The 22,989-nt window shown below is 35.3% G+C and overlaps 1 protein-coding gene across 1 annotated transcript; it reads right to left on the bottom strand.

Annotated features, from left to right (window-relative positions):
• Window positions 1-975: 975 nt before the first annotated feature.
• On the bottom strand, window positions 976-9,974 carry ufm1 (ubiquitin-fold modifier 1). Its single transcript, XM_059538938.1, has 6 exons — window positions 9,884-9,974; window positions 9,727-9,783; window positions 8,438-8,495; window positions 6,843-6,882; window positions 6,199-6,231; window positions 976-1,433 (listed from the first exon to the last, which is right to left on the bottom strand). Coding segments are annotated over exons 1-6 (273 nt in total). The 5' UTR covers window positions 9,886-9,974; the 3' UTR covers window positions 976-1,350.
• Between the last annotated feature and the right edge of the window lie 13,015 nt (window positions 9,975-22,989).

The raw sequence follows: 22,989 nt of genomic DNA, 5'->3' as shown, positions 1-22,989 counted from the left end.
CTTTCTACCTCTTTGAACCATAAAGAATTAAAAAACCCGTCTTATCCACTGAAAGCTTTGAAACATGGTTTATGTTTATAAACATTAAATTAAGTGAACAAATTAAGACGAAACATCCTATGTAGCAGAATTACAAGCTGAACACATTCAACAAAAACAGGCAGTATACAGATCAGTATTCATTGGTTTCTTTAATGCTTATGACAAGAATACTACAAAGTGTATTTTTAACTTTTTTAACTTCTAAATCTGACATTTGACATACTGGCAAGACCTTTCACTTCTGTAAAAGCACATTTTATTCCAAGGCTAATGAACAAACCGCATCATTTCCTGCCAAATGAGGCTGGAGGCAAGCGATGCCTTTTCAAATGTGATCCAGAGTAACATGTCTGTGTTTGAATAATGTAGGCCTTGCTGTATTTATAATGCACTTCTACCCTTTTCCCAGTAATGAGTGGCATGGAAAGGGCAAAGCATGCCTGCTCTTTTATTAAAACAAATGAAAGATCCATTATCACACTGAATAGTCAGACCCTTTTTCTCCTCCTCCTCTTCTGCCTGGCAATAATGTAAGTGAAGGAGGGTAAGTGGAAGGTGTAAAAGCAAAGGCAGAGCCTGTCATTCATTAGCCTGATGTACTAATTCAAGTCAAGCCATGATTTGAAGCCTTAAATGAAAAGGCACGCCAACTTGAGTGACCATGAAAGTTACAAAAAGCAACTTTTAAGAAACTAGACGTCAAACTGGAGTTTTTTTTTTTTTTTTTTACATAGTAAGTATATTATGAAATGCATCTTTTATTGTCTTATTTAGAGCTTCTTTCGTCATACTGTTGTATAGTTTGGTTTAGTTACACAACGGCAGGAGTTTCATCACACTGACACTGTCATTATCTGCCTGAAATAACAGTAATATACAGCTCAAAACAACCATTAATGAAACAAAATATGAAGAAAAAAAAGCCAAAATATGGAAAATGAGAATCATATAAATATTTTTTAACCGTATTTAAACATTGAATTGGACTTTACGTAGACACTATGTATTTAAGGCAGGTAAAACTATGCTTTATGAACACACTAAGTGTTTGATCTTAAAAAAGAGAGATGGAATATTCTGTGAAAGATCAAAGATCAATACATAGTGGTTAGAAATTTTGGGGCACAAGAAATCAACAACATCCTGCGAGTGTATATCTTTGAAAAGGGGTCTGTGACAGCAGCTCTGTGAGATTTTTGATGTCCTCTGACAGATTTGGAGCCGCATCAGTGCCTGCGAGAGCTGACACCTCAAGGCTGGACAATAAATAAGCATGTTCATCATCTGTGACAGAAAATTACTGGATAGTCACATCCTGGGCTTGCGGCCTCCTCCGACCCGATCTCTGGGAATAATTCGTAGCTCCGAGCCATGCTTCAAGAACACATTTCCTGTAGAATCAGAGAGATATAGCATATTACATACAGCATATGACACATCATATGATTACAGCTAAAACTATAAATAAAGGTCTGTTCAGTGGACAGCTTCCCTTCCCTTCTTAGGGAACTTTGAACTGCGTCCTCTAGAGGTTGCTATGGGGAATGCTTTCAGCGTGACCAGTGTCTGAAGCATACATCCAAACGCGACAATAACATCGGCCAGCGAAAGCCTATGATGTCATTACCCGGTGGCTGCATCAGTTGATGGTCTCTCATTGGGCCCTGTTAGACTGCCCATTCTAATCTAATGCTGCCTTCTCGTCGAGCTGAGAAATGCTCCCCTCACTGCCAGGGTTAGCTATGCGCCTATCACTCCCAGTCTATGCTTTGAGGGCCCGCCTCAGCTTGAAAGCCAAGAGTGCTGCTACCGAGAACTCCATTTGCAACAATACTGAGTTTCTAGGACCATCCCTGTTGCCTCCTTGGTCAGTTGCCTCTATGCTGGGACCCTGTTATTCCCTGTTGAAATATGTGATCCCCTTTTAAGCTGGATCCTATTTCTGATGTCCCATTTGCAGTCAATCTGCACTCCTGACATGGCCGTGTTCCCCTTACTGCAGCAGGGTCTTTTATGAGCTTGTCGTTACTGGACAGATTATGTGAGTCCCTGGGCTATTGATCACTTCGGTTGAGCTGGGTTCCTCTCACTTAGCTAAGGGTCGAGGCCTCTAATCTTTGAGCTCTGTGACGGTGACATCAGGTAATTGGCCCCTTGCTGCCTCCCTGATTAGTTGCTCCTATTTGGTTGAGCCTAGCAGTGCTCCCCTCACCTCGGAGGCTTATATTTGAGTAAGCTGCTCCCAATCGAGTGTCTGAGGTCTCCTCTCATCAGGTCATTTGCTAGTGGAGCTCCACTGAGCAGCAGCCTCAGGTTGTTGGGCCTCTCTCCGCCTCCCTGTCAGGCTGCTCTCCTTGTTGGTTGAGCTAAGCAGTGCTCCCCTCACATAGAGGGTCACCTAGGAGCACGCTGCTCCCAGATTGAGCATCTGAGTCCCCCTCCTATTTTTGGAGTTGGGCCTCTGCTCCTTTGAGCTTTCGATTAGCAGTCATGACATATTACTGGGCCATCTTTTGCATCCCTGGCAGGTTGCTTGTTGAGTAAGCTTGATGTGCTCCCCTCACCATGGAGGGTCTTTTGCAAGCAAACAGCTCATTTCTGAGCATCTGAGTCCCTCTCATTTGAGAGTCTAATCCTTTGCTCTGTGAGTGTCGCTGGGTAGCACATCAGGATTCAGCCTTCCTTTTAGGCTGCTCTCTTGGTGAGCTCAACATTGCTTCCCTCACCCTTGAGGGTTATCTACGGGCATGCTGCTTACCAGTCAGGCACTGGTGTCCCCCTCTCAGTCTGAGAGCTGGGTGTTACGCCTCTTCTAGTTATGCATTAGCAGATGCTCTGGAGTCTGTTCTGTGACTGCTATCGTCAAGTTGGTGATACTGCCCTCAAATGGAGGTTTTTTTTATGAGATACGCCTTTTCAATCCACATACGTTCTGAGCTTTTTTTTTAAGACACCTAGCTGTATCCTCTCAAAGAAGGGTTGGGCGATATGGCAAAAAAAATTAAATCTTGATTTTTCCATAATGTTCAACCGATTCTCAATTATTTTATTTTTCTAGTTAAAGAATATTCTATTCAAAGTGCAGCACACACAAAGTTGTCAACGTTATCCAAATGTTAAACATCTTTGCAGAAAAGATGCATATATTGTACAAACTTGTCTTTTACATATTGTGTTCAGAAATAAGAGAAAACATTTCAAAAGTAAAAAAAAAAAATCAAATTCAAAATGGTATAACACCAGTAGACTATTATTAACTATAAAAGTTCTTTAAAAAGAACAGCAGCTTTCATCCTGTCACCATGATGCAAACATGAAATATCAGACATACAGTAATTATTCTTTACAGGTTTTTTATACGATTAAGCTGCCTTTCCATAGTCTTCTCTGTGTAAACATGGATTTGTTTTCACTGTTACGCTTGCGTCTCTTACGGTGTCTCATGCATGAAACGGCATTCAAAAAATACTGAGCTCAAGTTAAAAGAAGTTCCCCATCTTCTTGCATGTTTTACCTATTCCACTGCTCGCATCGTATCCATGTCAACACAAACCCGCATTCTGTGTGACTGGCGCATAGCGCCAATTTATGGTCCTTCACTCGCGTCACACGTGAGCAGTTAATCTCATGCGTCGACATGTGATTAAATAGTTCTTTTCTCTTTACTGTTATCACCAGCTTATTGTCAAAGTGTCTAATTGTAACATTTGGAAATAGTTATATTCAAAATTGCAATTCCTCAATTTCTAAAAAAAAAAAAAAAAAAAAAAATCATTGCAAAACAATGAATTCTAATTAATCGATAAAATCGGTAAAAATCGCCCAGCCCTACCTCAAAGGAATCTCTTTCTTCTGATTCCAAGCCTTTGATCTCTGCCCTAGGCTTGTCTTCCCAGCCCAGCACTTATCAGGGAAGTTGTTTCGGATATGCAGCTCAGGTCTTTGGCTGGAGGGGATAATGTCAGTGACAGCCATCAAGGCGTCCTTGGGGCAGCTCCCATGACAATGGTAGAGTTTCTGGCATGCACTCCCCTGAGCATGGTGGCATGAGTATACCGTTCCCCATAGTGTCCTCTAGAGGACACAATTTGAAGTTCCCTCACAAGGGAATGTCTCAGGTTATGTATGCAACTATTGTTCCCTGAGAAGGGAACGAGACACTGCGTCCACTAGTTTCTAGGCCTGTCTAAGTGACAGTTTCGGTTACCCCTTAGTAACGATGTTTCTAAATTCATGCTATGGTTAAGTATACATGCTGAGCTTCTGCGCACTTTCTAAAATCCTGTATGGTAAGGTTTACGCGCCGTTAGCCTCTTTCCCTTCCCGAGTTTGTTTAGGCCCTGGTTTTAACCTTGGGCTCCACTTAATTTATGTATCCCTCTTGATACATTTCTAAGCCATCAAGGCATCCTTGGGGAAACTCCCATGGCTATGGAAGAGTTTCTGGCATGCACTCCCCTGAGCATGGCAGGATGAGTATACCATTCCCCATAGCGACCTCTAGATGACACAATTTGAAGTTCCCTCGTAACGGAACATCTCAGATTATTTATGCAACCAAGAGACACTGCGTCTATTAGTTCCCTTACCATGCTTTGTACGCATGCTTCAGAAAGAAGAAGCGGATGTGTTCTCCCAGAGCCCTTTTATATGGTGATCACGCTGGGTAATGACATCATCGGTTGTTGCTGACCAATGTTATTGTTCCCATAGCAACCTCTAGAGGACACAGTGTCTCGTTCCCTTTTCAGGGTACCATGGTTACATACGTAACCAGAGACGTTTTTGTTTCAGCAGAATTCATGAAATCATATCAAAGCACCTGTATATTGTATATAAGCAACAAAGTGTGACTCACTCAGTCCCTTCTTATATAAGTAACTCACTCATCACATAAAGCAAAATCTATTCAGGTGTCTGCATTATATTTAGTAAGTGATTGTATAACTTGCAGAGCTGAAGGTACATGTTTCTATAATACACACGCTTCATATTCGGGTCAGGCTAGATAGGTTGCTACTATAATGAATCACATCTCATTTGACATTAATCTCAACCTATGACATGTATGAAAAATTACAGGCCATTTTCATGTGATTAGATGCAACATGGCACTCAGGGAGGAAAACACTGACAGAACACCATTGGGACAGGTTATTAGAGACTGCAAATAATAGATTACAGAGACAGAGACAGAGACAGAGACAGCTCCAGCGGTAAATGACAAGCAGGATGGAAAACATCTGTAAAGAAACATTTAGTCGGGGGAATAAACTCACAACAATGGGGAATTGTATAATTGAAGCACATCATAAATATTCATCAGCTAATATCCAAGATTAACATGCAAAGCCTATTGATGGAGTCTCAGCCAATCAATAACTTTTTTAAAACATGGTTCCCAGGGTGGGTTATGAAAAACCTAAATATATGGGACTTTTAAAGATGTGATTAATGTAAATAAGTCATGTAACTTAATTAAAACTTAAAATGGCACTGGCATTTTGATAAAGTACATACATTTTCCTATTTTTGTCAATCTCCTAAAATATTATCACATCAAAATTGTGAGTAAAACCATTTTTAAATATCCTTATTCTTAAGAATATTGTAAATGCACTGGATAATGGATTACAGACATAGACCGTTCCAACATTAAGTGACAAGTAGGATGGAAAACTCACAGCAATGGGGGATGGTATAATTGAAGCACATCATCAATATTCATCAGGTAATATGTGAAATTCACATGCAAAGCCTACTAAAGGAGTCTCAGGAAATCATTCGATCTCTCAAAAGGTCCCCAGGCGGATAAACGTGAACAACATGAGGCAGAAAACAGAAGGGTCCATTCATTTGCATGTCCGTTATTATGAGGGATAGGCAGGAAAATCACAGCCACGCAAGTAAACAGTGAGAGCAAAATGAGGTATCATTTCATAAGATGGCAATGAGAAAATGCATGGAAAAGGAAGCTTAAAAAACATGGAAGGTGGATTGAAGCACCAATAAACAAAACAACAACAACAACAAAAAACTATTTCCTGTGTGACATATAGATATATCTAAATAATTTATGGCTGACAAAATTACATTTATTACAGTCAGATGCTGCTGCAGAGAACAGCCCTGATCAAGTGAAGAAGCATCACCGACCTGCTGTCTGTGCCGGGTTGATTCCGATGCCATCTACACAAATATTAATCACAAACAACATCAGCATCACAATGTGAGTACATATGCAAAACAATCATTATTAAAGACAATCAATGAATAAGACAGATGGCCAAGAGCAGAGAAAGCCTTGAAGTGCTAAAACGCTGAACAATCACAATTCAAACAATCTCATTTACAATATCTGTCCTGTGTTGTGAGTGGGGAGTTATATCTTCATTCTGTTTATGATTTGTTTAATAAGAACTCATGACATAGCATAGCCCCACAGTCTCCCTCTCTAACTATATATTTGCACAACAGCTCATTTTGAGTGAATTCATTATGTGAAGGATTCAGCAGATGTTTTGTCTGATTCACGAAAAACAACCAGTTTGTAATTTGAGCTATAGTGTTTTTTTTTTAGTGCAGGTGACAAAAAAACTCAACCCAATGAAGATGCGAAGGTGATGTGAGAATCTGCTAGAGCATTAAATCAATTTAAAATAACACCAAAAAAAGAAAAAAGTTCCCATGGTTTGGGAAATACTGATTATTTTAGTTTAATTAAAAAAGAGAGAACCACTGGTTTAAGGATTTGACAAAATATGACCATTATGATGATAAGAATAATATCAGCAACTTACCGTTTGTAATGATGGCACTGGTGGCTGCTGGCACCTTAAACTTCAAATGCAAGAGAAAAAAAAAAAAAGTTTTATGGTTCAATCCATCAACAACGTATGCTGACAGCTAAATATGTCCTGTAAACATCCCCTCTGTCAGCCAAGGATAAGAAAATATCAACTTGAGTCTGTGTTTGCATCAGGTGATTTAAAGAGTCTGTCCTACAGAACAGAAGCCTTCAAACGTGTGAGGAAAGAGCTCTCTGGGCTGAGCTTAGTAGAAACTGTCACTGTCACAAAGACCAACTGGAAGGAAAAAAACAGGCAAATTCATTCTGAAGGGGCTTTAAAAAACTTGCGGGGTGACCTGAAGGCATTTCTACACCCTTGAACAGCATAAAACTGATGGGGAGCAAGCAGCCAGGCTAGTGCCAGAATTAGTGATCAGAAAATCAAATGTATAACTGTTTATATTGCACAAAAATGCATATTTAATCCACTACAGATTTTTGTGGGAATTTATTCAGTTTGTAATTCTCCTTTGCCTACCTTTTGTCAGTAGAAAAAGAGAAAACAAAACAATGAAAGATCACATAACCATAACCTGAAGTGGGAATACAAAAAATATTATTGAGAGGTGAAAAAAAGCTGAAAATAAGCCTGTGCCTTTTTAAAAAGGCACTTTATTATTATTTCTTGCTTCCACTTGATGCATTACATCTTCTTCTTATGAGGTTGTCAGATTTGGCATTTCATTATGTCAAAAAAGCAGCGATCACCCAAGCTAACCTGTAACATCGTCCTGCCGTGGGTCTGCGTGCCTTGAATACAGCCGTGAAACAGACCAGACAGCTCACCACAAATCAAAGAGTGTTCTGTCAAATTTGATCCTAATTTCATAAGATTCATGGCTAATCACGAACATATCGCTATCAGCCATTATTTGTGTTTTTTTTTTATTTATTATTAATTTATCAGCTTTATATTAGACTTTACTTTTTTTCCAGTTTGACTATACTCTTCAACAATGCAAGGTTTCAAAAATCAAGTGATAAAATCAAGAATAAAATCAAATATATTGTATATATCTAGATATAATTGAATGGCTATTATTGAATATTAAAATACTGATAATGGATTGTCATCTAACAAAAGCAAAAATAATAATAATAATGTTTGTTTGTTTTTTACGATAATTTAAAATCATATTAAATAACATGGGTTAATCAACCTTCATATAATTCTGCATTTATCCTGTTCTGATTTTTACAAGAGAGGCTATGGACAGAATAAATCATTAACTACTCAAAAAAGACACTCTATTGTTGCTACAGGATGCAACTGAGCTAAAGTTCACATCATGATCAATGCTATGATGATGATACATGCCAATTTAATAAATGATTGCACAGAACTGAGCAAATCTGACAGAGAGTCAGTAATGCTCCAACCACTGTAGCAAATTATTGTCATCATATATATATTTTTTAAACTATCGTCACTCAGTCAGAAGCACAATGGCAAATGCATTTCAGCAACTCTCTCAAAAATACATTTTCAAATGAGGTTGCAATAAGACTATGAACATTAATTAAAAACAAAAAAGATCAACACACCTCTTCCGCTGCAAATTTCAAAACTGCTGTGAATGGTGTGCTCTCAGGTACACTTAATCTGAAATACAATTATGCCAATGAATCTTGGTGCAACAGTAAACACATATACACACATAAATATTGAGAACTACCCCGTGTAGAAAACCTAAGTGAATGTGTGTTGTCCAGAAACAAAGAACAAAAAAATCTTATTGCCTAATTCTGTTTTAAACCAGAGCACATTAAGAAATCATGCTTTTTCAAATGATTCTCTGGTCATCTTAACCAGCCACTCAATGAGATCAAACATGTTAGCTAAAACTTGGCATGTTAAAAATCATCCACAATGCCTGGCAACCATCAGCACTGCAGGTGTTTGGAGAAGCAGGTAAATAAGCCAGTTTGAATTGCCCTTGACAGACCACTCTCACCCAAACAACATGTGAGTCTGCCCATCCATCAGACACAGTATGACATTCATAGATTACCACTGACCACAGCACTACTATAGTGATAACAATCAATATAGCAGACACATAAAAGAACACTAACATTTAGAACACTGACATCCAAAACATGTCCTGCTTCTTTTAGACTAGGTGAAGAAAATACAAAATACAGTTTTAATAGTTTATTTTAACAGTTGATCTATTTGCATCTGTAGATCTCTCTAAAGACTGTTTCCTCAAAATGATGCACAGCGGGTAAAATTAGTATTGAACACATCACCATTTTTCTCAGTAAATATATTTCTAAAGGTGCTGGTGACTTGAAATTTTCACAAGATGTCCGTAACAATCCAAGTAATCCATACAAACAAAGAAAACAAATAAATTTTAATAAATAAAAAATAAAATACCCGCTGTATCTGCATTTTTAATCCAAACACTTAAAAAACAAATTGTAAAACAAAATAAATGTCTTTATGGACTATAATTAATCAATATGGGAAATATGACATCTAGAAGTAAAAATGCTGCTTTACCTATTTTATCTAGGCATAAAGTACTGTCATACATTTCTCTGTTGACAGTTGTGCTAAAACGAAATATCAACACTAGAGTAGAAGTTTAATGTCTTAGTCAGGCCATTATTTTATCAATTACTTAAAATAAATATAAAAAATACTAAATAATAAATGTATAAATGACGATGAGAAAACATATTTAGCTATTCAAACTACAGAGCTGGGGCACATAATAAAACACGCTCCTGTCATAATGAATAAAATCAGGGCTAATGCATCCGTTGAAACATGAATATTAATGTTAATGTTTAGTTTGTCATGTGTTGAATGATGTGTCACTCACACTTTATATGGTAACCGAGGGTCCGACGTCAGCGTGATTTTAAACGTTACTTTCGACCTAAAGCAGAAAGAGACACATATTCACGGAGTTTATTTATATATACTTTACTTTATATCGCTAAAATAAAGTGTTGTTTTATGATAAACGGTTTACTTACATTTTTCTGATTTGTATAACAGGACCGAACACTGTTTACACGGAACCGGAAGAAGCAAGGACCCGCTGTAACACGTCATCTGTTCGATGGACCTCTCTTTTCCGTCTTTTATTTTTCCCTTTTTTAATCTTATAATGTTAGACTTAATCGATTGGATCATATTTATGTATTTTAGAGAATTAAAAAAATATGATGAGCGGAAAAAAACAGAAAGGGTTGTGGCATGTACATTTCAGTCAGGCAAATTTCAAGCTTACTTGAATTGGGTATTACCATAAAGTGTGCTCTTAATGCATCCAAACTTTTAAGAGCATGTGGATTGAAGGGAAACAGTAATGCATTTTTATGTACAGCGGCACAAAAAATATTTTGACAAATAAGTCATACTTAAAATGTGTAAATACTTATTCCATTGCAGTAAAAACTATTAAAAGTAGTATGCTATCTGCAGACAAATTATTCAGAACAGTCATATGATTGCCTTCAGGCTAGTCCAAATGTAATAATGGATGGGAAATCAGTTCCTCTTATCTTTTAAAATTATATATATTTTGTAAAAAATATATATATATAATTTAATTGTTTTGAGTTTAAAGTATGCTTGTGTTAGATTATTTCTTTATACTAAATTATTCCCACAATTAGATTTTGAGTCGGAGACAAACCTTTAGGAAGCCATTAGAAAATTTAGTCAACACCATTATATTGTTAAAGCTATTTTATTTTCTGCTCATTTTAAGGGACAGGATAGGCTATTTTTGACATGTGATGTGATTAAACTTGATTACAAATTTTTTATATAACTGATCAAAAATGTCTAATAAGTCTCTTCTTATCAGTGTTGTTGGATCCTGTAATTTGTGCTGTAGAAAAAATATGGAATTTAGAATGCTTTTTAAAAACATATTTAAATGTAATTAAATTATGTCTATGAACCCTGTTTTAAAATAATTACCAGTTGTATTTTGTCTTTCAGAAACATTTAACATAATTTATAAATAATAGAAGCACAAAGCAATAACTGAAAACATTTAAATTAATTTTGTTCACACCAGTAGTCAGTCACAGCTTCTTCTTTTTTTCCCTACCCTTTGCTGTATATGTTCTGAAAGGTAATTTACAGTCACCCTGGTAGGCTTAGAGTTGTATTTTATTCTTTTTTTTTTAATCTGGAAAAAAAACTGCATTATTTCTTGGCAGAAATTCAGAGGACTCAGTAAGGACATTATTATTATTATTATTATTATTATTATTATTTATGTTTTTATGTATGTTTGTGTTTGTGTGTGTGTGTTTTATATCTCCAATGCAGACAACTGAACCAATGAGCCACAGGTTCAAAATAAGCTAGAATACCCAGGATCAGTGTATAACAACACAGATGGAAATAGCCCTGTAGTAATACTCGTATAATTTTTCATATGCAAAAAGCCCACTTGGGCCCAATTAGGAATCGGGGGAGGACTGCTGTTGGAACAATTGATTAATCATATTTTAAATACACATTTGCCATAATCTGTTTGGCCCAGAGGTCTATTTCCTGGCTGGTCTCAGAATGCTGCTTATAGCGCCGGCGGCTGCTGTTTTTAAGGAGGGCTTGAGTCATCCTCATAAAGCCAACCCTGCTTGCTCGCACCATAGGGCACACTGCCAGCATCTTCCCTAAAGGGACATGTGGGTGTTGAAGAGAAAAGGCTTCTCAGTGTGCCTCGAAACCCAAATTCACCAGATGCTGACAGTTTTGCAGGAGTCCATTACACTTTTGTCACAGGCTTATTGAAACCACTTAAATAAAGTGGAAAAGTTGTTTCCTCTGAATACAAACAAGAGAATAGCTGCTCTGCATCTTTATTGACACTGAATAAAGTTGTTTTGTATCAAATGTGAGCTACTGTACTGAGACCTCTAAGAATCTGCAAATCTTTTATCTCCAAATCGTGCCCAGAGGCAGGAGCCATGGCATCTTCAAAACACAAACATTCAATTATGTATACTAAGTCTTGAGAAATTAATATTACAGACATCAAAAGACCTTTCAACAAAAGACTGTTCCTTTCTTTGACAAACATCTCCTGAAGGAATTTCCTGACTTTGTTGTCTTAATCCTAATCATGTCCCGTGCTGAAGCTCGTAGTGAGTCATATGTGGTGACAAGCAGCTGTGCGGTTCCCGTGGTGATGAGGATGAGATACAAAATTCATCGTTCATACTGTCAGATGAACTTTTTTATGCAGATAATATAACAAATAATTCAGTTGAGACAACTGAAGGTCGAAAATAGATGTGGTGAACACTTTAACCAATGTGAAAGTACATCAGGATTGTTTGCAGGATGTTCTGGGATGCGTTTCCTATATTTCAATTACACTGGTAATAACAGAACTTGCGATCACAGTTGCTTTTGGAAATGCACCAGAGATCTGTTAAACTAGATGCAAACAGCTACTTGTTTATTGGATTTTAATTTACGTTTTTGAAAGAAACGTGTAAAGTTAGTTACTGTTAGTAATGTATAATATAATAATGTTTAATAAAAATGTATAATATTTAGTAATGTATCTCTTGATGTGTTTTATTTCAACAAATTATTTTTGTAGATAATGTCATATTTATTGATTGGTTAATTACAAAATATGATGCAACAATATAATTCTTGTATCAGTCATTGTGGATTAAAATAATAATATAAAATAGCATTAAATGTCTTTAATCATGTCTTTATGTGTAAACCCTTTAATGTTTTTTTTTTATCTTCCTCTACTTTTTCAGTTAGGACAGACTTAATTTAATGTGTGAAATGATAACAGCTTATTCTGTCCTAGCAACATTAATTTATTTATAAAAAATTGAGTATTTTGGAGAATTGAAACAAAGCCAGTTTCTAAAGTGTCCTTGTTTGCTGTCCGTGGTGCTGAAAACCGAACTGTACAATCTAAAGCAAAAGACCTGAAGAAATCGTGTCAATATTATAAGAGCAATGCAACCTTACAGGACAAACATAGAAAAGCCACTGTAGGTACTGTTCAGGTTTGTAGTATCCCCCCCCCCCCCCAAGTCATTCAATCGATTTCAATAAGTGAACAAACGTGAGACATCCAAGCAGAGAAATTTGCAATATGCGATTTAAAATGAGTCATATTTTTGGAAATATAAGGAAATATGAGGAAATATAATAAAATCTTTCATACCTACACGTTTGCTCCTTCTGTACTATGATTTCATAGCAACTGTGTTTGCATTCACTGCAAGATTTTTATAGGCAACCATAGGACTTTATCATAGCCCTTTCCTCTTGCATTGTCTTGAGTGTGACACCTCACCTGTGCTATAAATAACACACAGAGTCAGTTTGTCGTTCCTCAGGGCTCGAGAGCAGAATCTGGATGGCTATTTCAGGCAGAATCGGGTTGTTTTCAGGAGGAAGGAGGATTTGGACAGCTTAGAACATCTGCTGGCTCTTGATAAGAGCAAAGGAGTGTGGCATCTTCAGTGCAGTGGAACAGATGAGCGTTAAGGAGGCTACGGACTGCCCTCAGGGATATGAGCTCCTAAATATCTCTACTTGCTCTTGTGCACAAAGTTTCTTGTCTGTTCTTGATATAACCACACAATACAGTGCATGTTTCTATTATTGGAATTCAGTAGTTCAGTTGTAAAGCTTAAATAACTATATTAAAACTGAATACTGGAAAATAGTAACCAGGTCAAAACCAACATTTGTCTTTGTCACATCTAAATCATTTTATGTTTCTTACTGTGCAATTCTTAGTTCATTCTGGCACTACTTTCTACTATATAAATGTATTTTGGCTGTTTTTGAAAGGTGAACTTGTTATTTCTAAAGGTTAATGATTCTGTTAAGCCTCCAGGAGAGACAAATGACACCAAAACGGAATATTTTAAAATACCTGACACTTTAATTTTTTTCAGCGACTGTGACTGTTCAGTGACTTTCAGTGTTTGTTTTTAGTGAGTCATAAACTGATTCAACCGTTTTGTTCAAAAACGATTCGTTCAGGAATGAAACAAGTGAGTCTCTAAATGAATGAATCATTGAATCATTTACTGTCAATTCAAACACACTGATTCATTAAAGAGCAAAACACCACTACTGAGTTTTACAGACTTTAATAATGCATTTACACTGTTACACTGTAAATCTTTTAAATTTTAATGTAATGTACTGTATATTTATATCAATATACTTTGTTTTTCTTACCTTTTCAATTAATTACATAAACCTTACATTAAACTATATAAAATCCTGCTAAAAACATATATTCCATTATTTAATTTGTACTTAATTGTATCTTGAGAAAATGTAGATTAAAAAAAATAATAAATTTGTCATGTACTGTATAAAAGACGTCCCAATGTTTCCGGTAAAACCATGAGCAATGCCAGTGCCAGGGTCTTTTTTTTGTGATTCTCTCAATTTGCGATGTTTAGAAATGCTAACAACTGGAACATTCCCTTTGAAAAGTACAGGAGAGTGTGTCATTTAACACATCTGAATGTACCTGTCAGGAATCAGTTGGAGGGCTAAAAAATGAAATGCAGAAAAGGTCAACTAGGTGCTTCAATTGTGTATATTCTAAAATAAAGAACATGGGCAATCATTTCATAAGATTTAATGCCCTGCTATTACTAATGTTCTATTGTATTTGTTCTGCCTCATGTTTTAAGTGCTATTGAAGTACACTCTCTGCTTTAGACCTTCATCAGACATAATTAACTATAATTGTTGAAAATAAGCCTATATAAAACAGTCAGGTTGAAATGACTTTATTGGAAGTTTAGTGTCTAAGGTATTCATATGTTGTGCTTTCACTCTAATTAAACTGGCACATGGCTGAACACCTACACTCACTTCACTGAAGTTTCCTGCAAGTGAGTTCCCCTTATGTTGCACGGAATACCACATTTTGGTAACAGACTGAAAGGTTGAACGACAAAGGGTACCCAAAGCTAATCCAATTTACTTGGTCACTGTGACATTTTGCTGTGCTGCATATTTGGTCAAGGGTCATACACTGAGCTCTAGATAAAAGCTTTCTTCAGACATTTCTTTTGTAAAATAAGGGTAAGATGTGTCAGATACCATTTAATCTAGCAAACTGTCCACATTTTTTTGTGATGTGACAATATATTCAGAAAGTACATTTACATATCCACTGTGTGTGTGTGTGTGTTTGTTTGTGTGTGTGTGAAAACATTTTTAGTTTAAGAACTAAAACTAAATAAAATATTAAAGTAAAATATTATTTAATAAAAATAAATAAATAAATAAATCATACATTTTAGAGGAAAAATGTAATTGTTAATAGTAACAAAAATAGATACGAATAAAAATGAAATGAAGTAAAAAAAACAATCAAAAACTTAAAAATAAAATGTAATTCAAAATGATGAATAAAATTAATATTACAAGCTAGAAAAAAGGAAACTTAATGGCATATTAGAACTGAAGCTGAAGTTTTAAAATGACTAAAACTATAACTGAAATAAAAGTGAATAAAAGTAAGCTAAAATAAATGCAAAACATAAAAAGTAAAACTGAAAATATAAAAATAAAATATAATTTAATAGAAATAAAACCATATATATATATACTGTATATATATATATATATATATATATATATATAGAGAGAGAGAGAGAGAGAGAGAGAGAGAGAGAGAGAGAAAACAAAATTAAATATTGTTAACTGTAACAAAAAAAAAGAAATAAAAATGAATGAAAGCTAAAAAAAAAAAACTTTAAAATTAAAACTGATAATATAATAAAATCTAAATAAATACAATCTAATTCAAAATGTCAAATAAAGGGTTCAGATGCAAAAGCCTAGTCATCTAAAATGTTCTTCTATTAGAAATTAGCATTTTTCTCAGGTTCCTATGTTTATGTTCAGTTATTTCACTTTAATGGCAATGAAAATAACCTATTCATTGCCATTAAAGTGAAATTACTGAACCTACACACAGGAGCCTGAGAAAATGCTAATTCTAGAAGAAAGTTTTGAATGGCATGTAGAGGCTTTTGCATCTGAACTCTTCAAATAACGGCTTAAATTGAACTTCAGATTTTATTTTTTTTAATATAAAAAGATCTGAATGGACAACTTAAGTACAGTGGCACATCTTACCCCAGTCTCATCTATCTCTCAGCATAATCCCTGAAGTGAGGCTGACCCTGATTAACTGTGTGTTGAAGGTGAACTTCTGATTGTGTCAACAGCTCTGAACAGATAAAAGTGCCCCATCATGGATCTCAGTTTTAACTTTAATTAATTTTGCTTTTATGCATGGTTAATTTTAGATTAAACTATCATGTTTATCTAGTTTTCTTTCCAAGAATAGCTGCAGAAATACAAATGAAAGTGACAGAGGAATTTCCAGAGTAATATTTCACATTTGCATGTTGGTGGAAGTCACTCTTGTTTCAAATCATGTAGTAGTGCACAAAAAGAAGAAAGGTGTCTGGGTGAACAGTTAGTCACCATTTTATCAGATTTACTCTGTTCAGGTCCACCAATTCTATTAGATCTTACAATTCTGGACACAATTCAACCTTATCTGGACAAACAGAGGTTGTGCCAATATGGAAGATTTAATTGATTAAATGTATTTTTAATTGGATTACACAATCATTTGTGTCTACTTGATTGGGCTGCAGTGACCTGAAACAACAGGAAATAAATAAGCCAAATGGTTCAGCAGTGACAACATGCAATCAAAGCCAATTATTTGTCTACAGCTGATTTCTTAACATGAAGTAAACTGTGCTAAGGAGGGAGACACAGTTGCTCATCAGGGCTTCCAGCCAGATCTCCAGAGATTTTCTACAGCCTGTTTGCCTTTGAGAAAAATCCATGCACACATTCTGCTGACAGATCATGACATATTCTGTGTTTACAGATTAAAAGGACAGTTTCCTGAAAATTCTGGTTATATCTACCATCTTCACGTCTACTTGATTCTGACAGGTCCCTGCAATCTGTAATCTCCATGTTAAATACAATCAGACATCTAATATACACAAGGCAATAGCAGCAAACAACTTTTCTATACAGGTGGAAAATGTAAATCCCTGTTTATTTGCTGTTTTCTTTCCTGTGTTTCCTCTAAAAAATTATTTTAGCAATTGCTTTTGGAAAGCATATTCTAAGATATTCTGCTACTGGAGCGAAGAATTTCACATTTTTGCATGTTCGATCAATATGCAAATCAGTAATCATAAGCAGCCAAGGATGGCAAATAAATGTCTGTACACCTGAAAGCTGACATGCTGTGAATCATTATGATTAAAATGCGATCATAAGCTCAAATCAAAACCACAGATGCCCCATTTTAGTAATTATAAGAAATGACAGTCAATATCTAAACATGATTAGCATTAATAGAAATATTTTCATCACGTATTGTGGGTTTGAGAAGAGATATAATTGCATTTGTAGCATGGGCATATTTAGGTGGGTTTTATTTTTAAATAAATGACGATGGAATTTGTATATAATTGTAATTCAGCTAACAACAGCATGACATTTGAGCTGATTAATCAAAGTCCAGAGAGCTACCCTTAGGAATAGCTCACACAAAAATGAAAATTTGCTGAAAATTTACTCATCTCAGGCCATCCAAGATATAGATGAGTTTGTTTCTTGATTGGAGAAATATAGGATTACATCAACTTACCAATGGATGCTCTGCAGTGAATGGGTGCCGTCAGAATGAGAGTCCAAACAGCTGAAAAAAAAAAACCTTACAAAAACGCTCAAATTATCCGTATGACTCCAGTCCATCAATTAACAAATGAATTATTAAGATGTTTTTAAATTCAAACCGCAGCTTCCAACTAAAATATGAGTTGTCTCAATAATATTGCTTTCTCCAGTGAAAAAATTTGTCTCGCCTGAATTAGGAGTAAAATATGCATAGATCAAGCACTCTTTACAAATGAAAACAAATGTTCATTATTTTAATTATTTTATTATCTAATTATTTTATATATTTATTATTATTTTGTTATTTATATAATAGTTAAAGTGAACTATTCCTTTAAAGAATATCACGGCAATGTTACAGTTTATGTTCATATGTGTATTTTAATTTTCAAAATTACATTTCTAGCTTTTTATAGCTCTTGTAAATTGAGACTCATGCTGGCAATTTATTTTTTATATATATATATTTTTTTTTTCAGTTTTCCTTTTATATCTCCATATTTAGCTTTCATGATCAGGCTCTGTTGACAAGGAGTCATAGGCCTGAACCGCAATCACAGATCTGCTAATTAGCACCTTGAGCTTCATTTAGTGCGTGGGCAGCTGAGACTCGCTCTGAAATAACATTGAGAAGGTACAGCTACATTTAAATGATCAATACTCTCATAGTTATTATGGCGCCATAATTGACTGTCCAACTGTTTTTGTACTCATTATAAAGTCCAATGTTTAACTTTTAGGATTTGTTCCAGTGAGTTACATTACATTTTGAAATATGAAATAACATGGACATATAACATAACATGTGCATATCTAAAAAAAATTTCAAAGAAAGATATTCTAGAAAGAAATTAGTTAATAATTTTAAAATGTTTCTATAGAAATATATTTAAATAACAATTTGTATTTTGTATTATAAAATGTACTACTTAAATTATAAAGTTGTACGTCATAAAATATTAAATAGATTATTATTGAAAATAATATTTTATATTTAAAAAAAATAGAAAAATGTTCAGTAGATATATTACATTAAAATAATACATAATACATGTATACAGTACATTCATTGACTGTCAAATCTTGGGGTCAGAAAAGTTTTTGTCTGATTTTATAATTGTATATGGGATTCCTGTATATACAAATACACCCACTGCCAGGCATTACCCAGAAACCCTTTAATATAGCATATTACACAGCTGGAAACATGCACCAAATTTTGGATCATGTAATATTGTTACATCTTCCTCAAACATCCACTTTTCGCTCCTCGTCTATTGTTATCACTGTCAAATGTGTGAAACACTGGCGCCTGCCCCATTAACAAATGTCATACAGTCAAAGACATATAGATACACACTGTGAACTCAACCTTCATGAAGAACTAAGCTGTCCTTTCCTTTTCTTTTTTTTTAACTATTGTTGCCATAACACAAGTAGAATGAAATACATTTCTCATGCCTTGCAGTGATAACGGTAGCTGAACGGTTTATGTCAAGAGTAGAAAGCCTCATTACAGCTGCACATCTTCCCTTTTCCCTTGAAATTGTACTTCAGGTTGATGCAGACACAGTGCATGGGCGTACTCAGGACATATATGAGACTTTATACATGACTTTGTATGTTTATAGCAGTATTAATGAGGGCAAAGGGAGATGAGTGGATGTCTTTACTTGATTTGCTTCCGATTTTATAATGGAATCTAGTGCCTACCCAGCATAACTAAAAAACTATTCATATTTTCTATAAATATAATGGAAATATATATCTAAATGACTGTAAATGGTTTTATGTTTTTAAGATACATCTTGTATTCTTTATATGGTGGCATGACATTTGATTTGAAGGTAAGTGACTTTTAGTTTGAGCAAACTGTTCCTTTCAGATAATTTATACAAAGCATTTTCATTTTTAGGGGTACACATTTTAAGAGCCATACAGTACTTGTATTTTTGAAACACAATTATGTTATAGTAGATATATATTCCAAGTAAAGCCAGGCACACACTGCATGATTTAGGCCCCAACTTTCAATTGCCGAAATCATAGACAAATACCTGAAAACTCAGAGGCAGATTGGTGCTCGTTCAATGTGAATGAAAATCACGTGGTACTGTATGTGTTATCAAAGACATGATCTGAGAGAAGATTTGTGACAAATGCCAATGAGATATTTAACATCCTAAATATCTGGAACTGTCTGTGACTCCTGAGAGTCCTGCAGTATGAAATATATTTTGACTGGAAATGGCATTGCCGATGACCTACAGCCAATGAGAAACTACGACAGGGCAAGGGGCGGTTCAGGGGGAGGGGTCAGATGAACAGTGTTCCGACAACTTTGAAAATCATGCAGTGTGTCTGGCTTAAGGTGTTTAAATTGCATGACCAATTGGTTTAGCTGGGTTATGGAAAGCGTTTAGCATGGTTTTATGATCCATACATAATCAGAATCTGACCAAACTCATCAGAATATTCTTTTCCATTTCTGCAACACTGTCGGTTGAGAATCACTGGATGAGATACTAAAGAAAGGAAAAGTGTCCAGCTATGCAGGAAACCAACACAACAACACCAGCCCTCATGGAGGGGAGATACTGAGAAAGATACGAGGAAAGATGCAATATCATGGTGTAAGTGGGGGTTAATTTTTCAAGCTGCAGTGATGTGCACAAAACCTTGTCTTTTTCCTCACTTCTCGAGCTTAATGTCGGCTAGAAACAGCACCTGTTCCAAATCATTGATCTCTCCCTTGGCAACACCTGTGGGCTCCATTGAGGTCTACAGAGGTTGAGGACAGTGATAATACATTGCTTTCTTTATTATAGGATATATTCCTACTAGGAATTTCCTGAATCCAAAGTGAAATTTTTTTAACGCCGAATACATAAATGTGATAAATGATTTATTAAAAAAACCCACTGGATGATCTCAAATGTAGCCTATCTGTCTGTGTCTGACATAGAGAGAGGATGTCACATACAAAAGCAAAAAGACGGAGATGGAGAGAGAGAAAAAGGTAGCGAGACAGAGAGGTGCTAAAATTAGACCAGCCCCATGTTGAGAGGCAGTTGAATTTCCACTTCACAGAGGGAAAAGTGAAACATCTGGATATTTTTGTACCATTGCAGAGGGAAATAATTTCAGAGCAGTTATTGATTGACAATGTGGCACACCTGTAAACAGGAAATAGATTTTTGGCAGTGGATTCTGAATCCACATTGAGCTGTTATGGCACTGCGGTTGGTCTGAAAGTACTCAGTTGCTACACATTGCGACATTTCACTGCTTTTCTCCCTTAAGGTGTTTTTATTTTTTCTGTTAAATAATACATTTTTAAAAACTACCATATATCTAAACTATTTGTAGTTGAGTTTTCCCAAAAATGTTGTGTTACATAAATGCATTTCAATGTTATTTTTATTTTTTGCTAAATTAATTTTAATCACAGGAATGGCCACCTATTCCAAATTATGCAATTTGGTTCCAAGTTCGATATGTTTTTACTCATATTTGCTTTTACTTGAAATCCATGTGAAACAGAATTTGCATTTCTTGCATGCAATTGTTTAACATTTTACATAAGTATTTCAGTTTTTTATGCATTTACCAATAAATGAGACCCATTTACAGTGACTGTTGCATATTTAATTATTCTGTTGCCAGCAGCAACATTTGGCCCCTGCTGCTGTGTACATTACTGCTAATCAAAAAATCAATTATCCACATGATTCATTTGTCTAATCTCGAGGACTCCATTCGAGCTTACATCTCGAATGCTGCTTTTCCAAAGTGATAACAGTTTTCCTTTATGCCCATCAACACACAATGTATGTAACAACATCAATAAAATGCTAAAACCAAACCAGAAGAGTTGACTGTGGGAAATGTATGTATAGGCTACAACTGATTACCACAGCGCAGGCTTTCAAAAGTACATTATTCAACAGTAAGAGGGTCGTTTATGTGGTTGTTATGCGTAGCACAGCTGCAAACCAGTCATATAAAATTACAGTGCGAGTCTCACGACACAATCCTGCTCTGTGATCTTAATCATTATTTCTGTAATTTGTATATTTTTCAAGTAATCATGTAGGCGTATAGGACATGAGTGTCAGTGCATGATAATGAATGTTAGTTCAAAGAAAGTATGTCTGTGGATAGTTTTAACAGGGTTTAGACACTTTTCACACAAGCCTATAAATATCTGAGAAATGTCAGTGTGTTGGACAGTAATTCGAAGCGCAGTTCATGACCACCTGGGGAATATAATCAAGCCTGCATTTCACTTTGATCCTCTGTTCCATATATGTGTCCCCAATAGCAAAGCTTCTTCTGAGGCTTTCTGAGATCATAAATAGTATATCATTAGAAGAGAAATACAATGGGTCAGAGAGAATCACATCAGATGCTGCAATATGGTCATTGCTTTAATGTTCAGATCAGTTTTTCAAATACACTTTTTAATTGTACAGTACATGCTTGCAGAATAATATATATAAAACAGAAATAGCTAAGTGTGCTAAATGCTCCTTCCACCGTTAAAAGGACAGAAAAGTACATTACTGGTCATTTTCATCTTTTCTCTGATGTTTATTGATTATGGTAAACCACATGTAGTTGTACAGCACATAGATGATATTACTCAGGTGACTTTCCAAACATATCAGTGCTTGATTGTTCATGAGGAAAATGGGTTTGTCTTTGTGGTTTGGGATGGTCTCATGTCTAAACTGATTTGTTTGCTTTTGCATCCAACCACATTAGAGAAAAAACTGTGTCCCTCTCTCTCCCTGCCACAATCAAGATGGCAAACAGGAAACCAGTGGCAATAAAAAAAACAGCTAAAGTGGTCCTAATGTGTTCAGAGAGAAGAACAGGAAGCCATTTCAATGCCATTTGATGTTTCTACTCAAAAAAGGCCAAACATGTCTACTGTAAGACAACCGCAGAGAGAGAAAGAGAGAGAGAGAGAGAGAGAGAGAGAGAGAGAGAGCATTAAACTGTAATGTCTTTTAAAGTTACCATTTCTTTTTAAATTTTATTTTACTTTTTAATTTATTTGGCACCATTGATTTATTCAATAGACTTCAGTTTACATTTATTTGTACAGCTCTTTTCATGATACATATAATTTCGAAGCGTTTTTAATGTAACTGTATCAAAGTAATGGTAGTTCTAAGATTACACAAATCTTCCTGTAAGTTACCCTCAAGTGTATGCAATGTTTACCTGAACAGATTAAAGCATGTAATCATTATGACTGCAATAAGGACAATTTAGCAGTTACGATATATCATTTAATTGATTTGTGTCTGTGCTTGCATATTCTACGTAGACTGTGCAGATTTTAGTGGTGTTTTTTTGTTTTGTTTTTTTGATT

The sequence above is a fragment of the Carassius carassius genome, chromosome 45 (assembly GCF_963082965.1).
Source record: "Carassius carassius chromosome 45, fCarCar2.1, whole genome shotgun sequence".
Classification (NCBI taxonomy): Eukaryota; Metazoa; Chordata; class Actinopteri; order Cypriniformes; family Cyprinidae; genus Carassius; species Carassius carassius.
The sequence above is the reverse complement of the archived record's forward strand: the minus strand, read 5'-3'. Positions and strand labels throughout refer to the sequence as shown.